The 7,500-nt window shown below is 37.8% G+C and overlaps 2 protein-coding genes across 2 annotated transcripts in view; one reads left to right on the forward strand and one right to left on the reverse strand.

The window, feature by feature from the left end:
- The window catches only part of LOC138000891 (isovaleryl-CoA dehydrogenase, mitochondrial-like), a 24,850-nt gene extending 22,409 nt beyond the window's left edge, over nt 1-2,441 (reverse strand). The window contains exons 1-3 of the mRNA XM_068847562.1: nt 2,302-2,441; nt 1,402-1,491; nt 637-688 (exon numbers count right to left, since the gene is read on the reverse strand). Coding sequence (XP_068703663.1) covers nt 637-688; nt 1,402-1,491; nt 2,302-2,433 — 274 coding nt within the window. The 5' untranslated portion in view covers nt 2,434-2,441. The remainder of the gene's footprint in view (nt 1-636; nt 689-1,401; nt 1,492-2,301) is intronic.
- Nucleotides 2,442-2,518: 77 nt separating this feature from the next.
- LOC138000897 (UBX domain-containing protein 8-like) overlaps nt 2,519-7,500 on the forward strand; it is a 20,903-nt gene continuing 15,921 nt past the window's right edge. The window contains exons 1-2 of the mRNA XM_068847570.1: nt 2,519-2,770; nt 7,329-7,405. Of these exons, the coding sequence (XP_068703671.1) occupies nt 2,560-2,770; nt 7,329-7,405 (288 nt within the window). The 5' untranslated portion in view covers nt 2,519-2,559. The remainder of the gene's footprint in view (nt 2,771-7,328; nt 7,406-7,500) is intronic.

Genomic DNA, 7,500 nt, shown 5'->3' on the forward strand with positions numbered 1-7,500 from the left:
GGACGCTGGCATTTAGAGGTCGTGAAAACTTCGACAATACCTTTAATTTCAAAATTCTTGATAATGGTTTGATAGCCAGCTCTGTTAGCTTTAATTTGATATAGCGGTTAATTTAGGAATCTACAGTTTAAACCGGACGTGCTGCATCGCTCGGACGCGAGACACCTCTGAAGGTATACGGTAACCTTAATTTGCAGAGCAGATTTTAAAGGACACTTTGAGACATTACAGGTAGTTGTCTGAATTTCTACAGATAACTGATGTTGAAGCTTGGGAGAAGACCAGTGGTACAATTTAAATGATGGTTTTGATGAGGTGACAAATTCGTGACCCTCATCAAAACCATCATGCATCCAATGACATCATCCAGGAGTTCTAGATATACAGTGTACCTGTGGAAATTTGGTAAATATACTTGTACATGTAAAAATACAGTACTATGAACACTCTTTTCAGAGTCTCAGCAATAACACTAAATTTCATTTGTTTTCAATACTACTTTGGTCCTGCCTCATTGTACAATTTGTAACTCAAGTTGTTCATTAACAAACTGTACAGTAGTGAATTATTGGTCAATCTCTTGAAGCAATTATTACTATCACAAGTAATGCATAATAGTACTGTACAGTCATGTACCTGGTGCGGTTATTCCAAGGAGTCCTAAGCTACCCAGCTGTTTCCAAAATTCCTGCGAGAAATATAATACAATTAATTATTAGTATAATTATACGTATGCATTATTCATAAACTCAAATGCATTACATTTATTATGCTTTAGTTTTTAGCAAGCTGTATTATTGTTGTAATGTTTGGAGCAACACCTCTGAGTACAACTTAAGTAGGTTCCAAGCAGTACAAAACTTCGCAGCTCGTATCGTTGGCAACGCAAGGAAATACAACCATACACAATTGTATTTCCCCTATCGTTAAAGATCTAAAGTGGCTACCTGTGAGACAGCAGTATGCTGTACTATCGCCACGCAATAACAGCCTTCAAATGTATGTCAGGGTGCGTGCGCACCAGGGTTCTCATTAGAAATTTTAAGAGCCGTTGCTGAGCTATTTTAAGCCGTAACACAGATTGACAAACTGATGTTCACGTTCTTGATGGGGACAATTTATTTTAAAGCCGCAACACTCACAGTGTTACGGGTTATACTGTAGATTCAATTGAACCCTGAGTAATAAGACCAATCATAACTATTCAAACAGGAGGGCCAAAGCAATTTTCATCAACTTCTTATGTGGTTTAGGGTGCACTTACAAGTAGATGTAAGCTAAGAGGAGGACGTACTGTGCAATAAAAAGGAGAGGCATGAACTGAATAACTATAAGTACCTTATTAAAAACAATTCTTTTCATAGAGTGACGTAGATACATGTACAGTACATTTACACTCACCCTTAGCTTTGGGAAAGTATTGTCCTTGTCAATTTGATCAGCATATGGTGTAAGTTCCTTCTGAAAAAAGCTGCTCACTGTTTCCCTCAACTGCACAGGAGGATGAAATTTAAGAAACTGTACTTTTTCAAAGCTCTTAAGGACCCCTCTCCATTTTCCCATTGCTCGTTCTTTTCAGCCAGGAACAAACTTTGACCAAACACAACACTGTAGGAACTGATCCATCAAGCACTTATATCTAGTGGAAATATCTTGAGGATACTTAAAGGATCTTTGAAGATCCTCAAAGATTTTGAAAGATCCTTTGAAAATCCCTCAAGATCTTTAATACAATCACTGGAAAGTTTTCCAAGATTCACAAGGATCTGTAAATGTTACGTTTCAGAAAGATAATTCCTCAGACATACTGTTGTTACGAGCAATCCATGATTGATTTTAATAATTTATTCAGGTAGTAATTGGGGATGAAATACATGTACAACATCATCAAATTTTTATTGATTATTCGAGTGATCAATCCAAAAAAACACACAATACAGGTAACAGCCCAACGAGTTTTCGAAGTTGAGAGAGCCTTGCGTCACAACGTCAGAACACAAAAAGCTTATTAAAATAAATTTACGAATTGAGCAAAATTATTTTTTTACATTGTATAGTGTATGAAAGAACTATTCCAGAATGCATAGTGAAACTCTGATGACAGTGTTTCTTGAAGAGGCCAACCAAAAATCAGTCTTGTGTCAGCTTTGATTCCAACAGCGATTTTGTCCACTTTAAGATTATAGAAATAACTTAAGTTTCTCTTACAGTGAGTTCGAATTCTACATGCATGAAAATAATTATACGACAAGTTAAGTTAATCTCCTCACAAAATTTAAATTACTCATGCGGCCCACCAACCTGTTTCTGCTGTTCTGTGATTCCTGTTACATAGTCGTCTACTTCTGTTGATAAACCTCTCGGACCTAACCATCTACACGTTTGAAAAAGTGAATTTCTAATTAAACTCCGTCCTAAACGTCTGAATGCCATGTTGTGTTGTTTGTACGAGTTCTTCTGCTGTGCCCAGAGACCTGGAGACCACTATGACAGTGTAGGAGAGCGAGACTCTCGCCAGGCTTTCGTTATCCCCGGACGTAACCGAACCAGAAAAAGAAAATGACCTTCGACAAAACATGGGTTGTTCTGCTCGCGGGATGTGGAGTTTTTGGGCTGGCTCTTTGGAGTGGAATGAATGCCACCACTCTTAAAACGATACTCCTATGGCTATTTATAGGTTTTGGATTTTTGACGTTTTTAATGCATTTGTTTGGGTCGCCAATTAGTGTTCTCCTTGGCAAGGTTTTCAAAATAGCTGCTAGCACACCAGGTGAGGTTCACCATGCAAATTTAAAAAGCTTACGTTTCATCAGATTAAATGTTAGTAATTTTTTTTAGCGCTGACACCAGAATTCAAGTTGCTCTTGAAGTTTTATATTAAAGTCGTTTAGCAATTTATGAAATACATAATTTATTGTTGTTACATTGTTTATCTGTCCCGTCACCCCGCAGAGGATTGTGAATTAATCCTAGTTTTGTTGGCATCCTTTTCAAAACGTGTCTGGAGGTTTGAAATTTTGTGGCCTTCTTTGCATGAAGAATCAGAATGAATGGTAGGAAAAAAAATTCACCTTCCTTCCAGGCAGTGTGGATAAACATTGAGTGACCGGCTATATAAGTTCGGAACGTCATTCAGTATAAGAGGGGTCCCAAGCATTTTTTGGGGGTCCCAAAATCTTGGTGACCCTCTGCGAGAAAAAGAGTATGTTTTAAATTATGAGAAAAAGAGAGTAACCAACTTGGAATTAATATTGACGCATATGCATAGGACCGGCCGACAAAGGCTTTTTCTAGAGCCGTTACATTCATTCCAGGACAAGAACTCTGTTAATGAAAGAGCACCCTTTCCAAGGGTTTACGCATCACTGGTTTCCTCCCTTAGGAGCAACGAACAGTGACGTCTTTTGCTATATATTTGCATTCAGTAACTTGCAGAGTACATTCCTCTGAAGAAGACCGCAGAAGGCGGTCGAAAATTCAGTTTTAACCTTTTTAGATGTTTTAAACCCCATTTCTTAGAACTTCAATTATGATCATAGATCGCTCCAACAGTTTTACAAACAACAGAATAAACTAACAAATCAAAGCAAGTTGTGTGAGTTATTTAAGTCAGTGCCTTGCGTCCTGGGACGCATTAAAATTTTGATGATGCATTTTTTGGATTTTATTTGCGTAAAAATGCACGATTTCTGTGTTAACGCGATCCCTGTGCAAGGTTTTAATTTACATAACTCACAACTTTCCTTGCACTATTAAGGCTTATTTGAGACAGCAGTGGCACTTTCATGCCCTACTCTTCACAAAATTATCCTGTTACAGTAGTTTGAGGGTTCTTTACAATGATGGAATCCATTAACCCATTGACTCCTAGGGGTTCCCCATTGACGACTAAAATCGTCTGGCGTTAGACAGAGTAAAATCGTCTGGCCGGTTTCGGCCGGGCTGGACATCAAAGGGTTAAAGGTCTTTGGTATGGATTTCCAAATTTTATAGTAATGTATGGTTCCAGAAAATATCCATACCCCCACCACGGAAGACAATTGGAAATTCCGAGGGAGAGGGGGGGTTAAAGGGCAGTAATTTCCAAGGGGTAGGGGGGTTTCGTGGGAAACTACTTTTCCAAAGGGTCACGAACCACATACAAAACATTGAAAGCAACATACGATCGATCTGAAGCACAAAACACACTATCGGACGATGTTTTGAAACAAAAGTCAGTTTGAGATAAAGTTAATACTATTAGCTTCAATGTTTCCGTTTTTCTTTGAGTTAGCTAGCGCTACAATCTCCCGAAGCTAAGAACAATGTGTCTTTTATTTGGGACGGATTCAAAACATTTAAAATGGCGGTCTCACCTGGAGTCTCGTCCCCAGACTTCCACGTTTGTCTCTTTTTCGTCCAACCAACACTTCCGTTCACTTGAGTATCACTTTTTGCTACCTTCACATATGCAGTAAACACATTTTTGACAGGGTTTATGTTTTACTGGGGGTAGTAACTCATTGAAAATGCGATAAGACGCAAGTTCCCACCATCTCAACGCTTGTGTGCAACGACATTTTCGTTTTTGTGGGTGGCATTTAGACCACGGACAGGAACCGGGAGTCAAGTTTTCTCTTCTTTGAGTAAACGCAATATTTATTGCATTGCGGCCTCGGGAAACGATTGTTGAGGTTCAGTTCGTTATGTCAAACTGGAAATTCTAAAACAGGAGTTTGACTACTCATTATTTTGGCGTCAATAATATTCTTTGTAAAACAATCGCCTTTGTGACGACGTTCACGAAACCTACTGCGTCAACATGTGTGGTCCCTAAATATTAAAGAATCAACCTGAAGAAACTGACAAAATGTGTAGACAAAGGAACCTTGTAAGTTTCTGTTTTATTTACTATGGTTTGCGAAGTTGGTTAAGCGAGTGAAATGTTCTCATCGAAGTTCGCACAAAAACGTGAAACAGTCGACGTGCAACCCAAATGTTTAAGCTTTGCAAAGTTGATAGCACACAAGCTGAAAGTTTAGCTGGATAATGAGCTTAACAAAGCGTTATATTTTTCTAAAAGTTAACCTTAATGTTTACACTGTTGTAATAAAATTTTACCGCAATTACGTAACTAATTCACTTTCGTTTTTGTAAGTAAAAAAATTCTGGAAATTTCTGAGGGGAGGGGGGGTCATCAAAGACCCCCCTGGAACGGAAAATCCTGGGGAGAGGGGGGGTGCAAATCAAAAAATCTTCCGTGGTGGGGGTATGGATATTTTCTGGAACCACACAATATTACTATTTAAAAAAAAACTAGTATCTTCCCATCCTCATACATCTCCTTGAAACAAAATATGATAAAAGTGAAATAATATTAATTTAAAGTAAACAAAATTTAAAGTTAATGCAGAATTTAAATACCTAATATTAAAAGAATGATATTTTCAAGTTATGTTCACTTTTGAAAATATTGTTAAGTTGAAGATTTCCTTAATTTTTTTAGTTAATTTACATTATTGTAGGCTAGGTAATGCTATTCCCTAGAGATGACCTCTAGTGTACTTTGAATTGTTACTTCCATTGAGTTCTACTGTACACTGTAGCTCTGAAAGGGAGCTGTTGAAAGTAATAACTTGCTCTTCCTGGCAATAATGGCCATTCTAATGTGTTAATACTGCCATATTTAACCTCTGCTATCTGTTTTAGGATTAATGAATTGGGAGTATTTTTGAGAATATAGGGAACTATTAGCACACAACTTTTTTGAGCCACAAACAGGCAGCTGGGATTGAACCTATCGCATGCCAGGACACTAGTCTCTCACAGATTTTCAAACTAATTGTCTCGAACAGAGAAACAATACTAAGTAAAATTAATACAGAATTAACGTGATTGTGGGAAAGATAAGTTAAAGAGGAACACAGCTCAATTCCAGTTGCTATCCATGCCTAAAAAATGTTGCTTGCTTTTTAAAAGTTGCCTAATGTTCATCCAAAAAATCCTCAAGGCATTCTTGCAGAATCTTCATTATACTCTATACTGTTATATTATACTCTTATTTTCTCTGCTGAGGGGCCAGTAGTCTGCTGTTTAGGGTAGAGCAGGATCCTTTATTAACTCATTCACTCCTCAGGCACCCCAGGAGACCCCCAGTTGGGAAGTAAAATCTGGCATTAGATAGAGTAAAATATGTACATGCTTAAGTCTTACTCCCAGGGGTTAATGGAGGGGACGTACCATAGTTTTTGACTGGTTAATCCATTTGAACAGGACCCCCGGGTGGCAAGTAAAATAATCTAGGGCCGGCTTCTTGAAGCCTGGTTAGAGCTATAAACCGTTTGTTAAAAAGTATCAAAACCTATTGGCATACGTGATATTTAATATAGCGCCTAAACCATGCTTTGAGCAACCAGGTCCTGGCATTAGACAGAGTAAAATCTGCAAGTCTCACTTCCAGGAGTTAATAGGTTAATGGAAGGGATGATTGGTTTTGAGTGGTTAAATTCCAGGAGACCTCCAGTTGACAAGTAAATTATCTGGCGTTAGAGTAAAATATGTAAAGGGGTATTTACATGAGACCGGGATGATCTCAGACCAGCACGAGTTTGTATTGGCCTCCATACATTTCTGTTTAATATATGAGACTGGCCTGACAATGAACTCAGACTGCCCTGACTTCATCTCGGGTGCTAGACTGAGATGAGAAATTCTTGTACCGGTCTGAGTTCGTACCGGTCTCATGAAAATGACAACAAATCTCAGACTGGGTCCAGAAATTTCAAGCTTTAATGCTTTTGGCTTGAGCAGCCATGTATTTATTAGACAAAAACATATCATTTCATTCCAAAACCAGGCACCAATTATCTACATGTACATGTATAATAGTCCGGGTTTTATGTAAACGGCTACAAAAATTTTGTACCAGTACAAGTTCATACTTGTCTGAGCTCTTCCGGGCCTCATGTAAATACCCCCGAAGTCTCATTCCCAGGAGTCAATGGGTTAATGGAGGAGACATACGTGTATATGTAGTTTTTGACTAGTTAACCCATTTACAGGCAAAGAAAGAAAGAGGGTAAAACTGTTTTTTTTTTAAGAGCCTTTATTCACTGACTTCCTTTCAGTGCAATCTTGCTGAAATGATATCATTGTAATTTTCTCTCTCAAACTTTGCTGCTAGGTATTGAATAGATGGTTCTTTCTATGTGCAGGGATTTTATATTTTTATAAATAAGTATATACTATAGTCTCTTAACAGATACACTACATGTACTTGGGTACAACTCACTGATGTATGTCCAATAATTATTATAGTTCAGTATCTTTGTTTTCTTGACTCTCTTTAGCAAGATATTCTTACGCTGAAGTGGAGGTGAAGAGGCAAAGGATTTTAAAAATGAAGCAACTTCTTCAAGACAGTAAGGTAACAAAACTAGGTGATGTTGTATGTTACTTTTTCAGTATTTTTTTGTCCCCTAAACATTTAACACAGTGACTATTAAATATACATTTTTTTAT

This window comes from Montipora foliosa, chromosome 1, assembly GCF_036669935.1.
Source record: "Montipora foliosa isolate CH-2021 chromosome 1, ASM3666993v2, whole genome shotgun sequence".
NCBI classification, from domain to species: Eukaryota; Metazoa; Cnidaria; class Anthozoa; order Scleractinia; family Acroporidae; genus Montipora; species Montipora foliosa.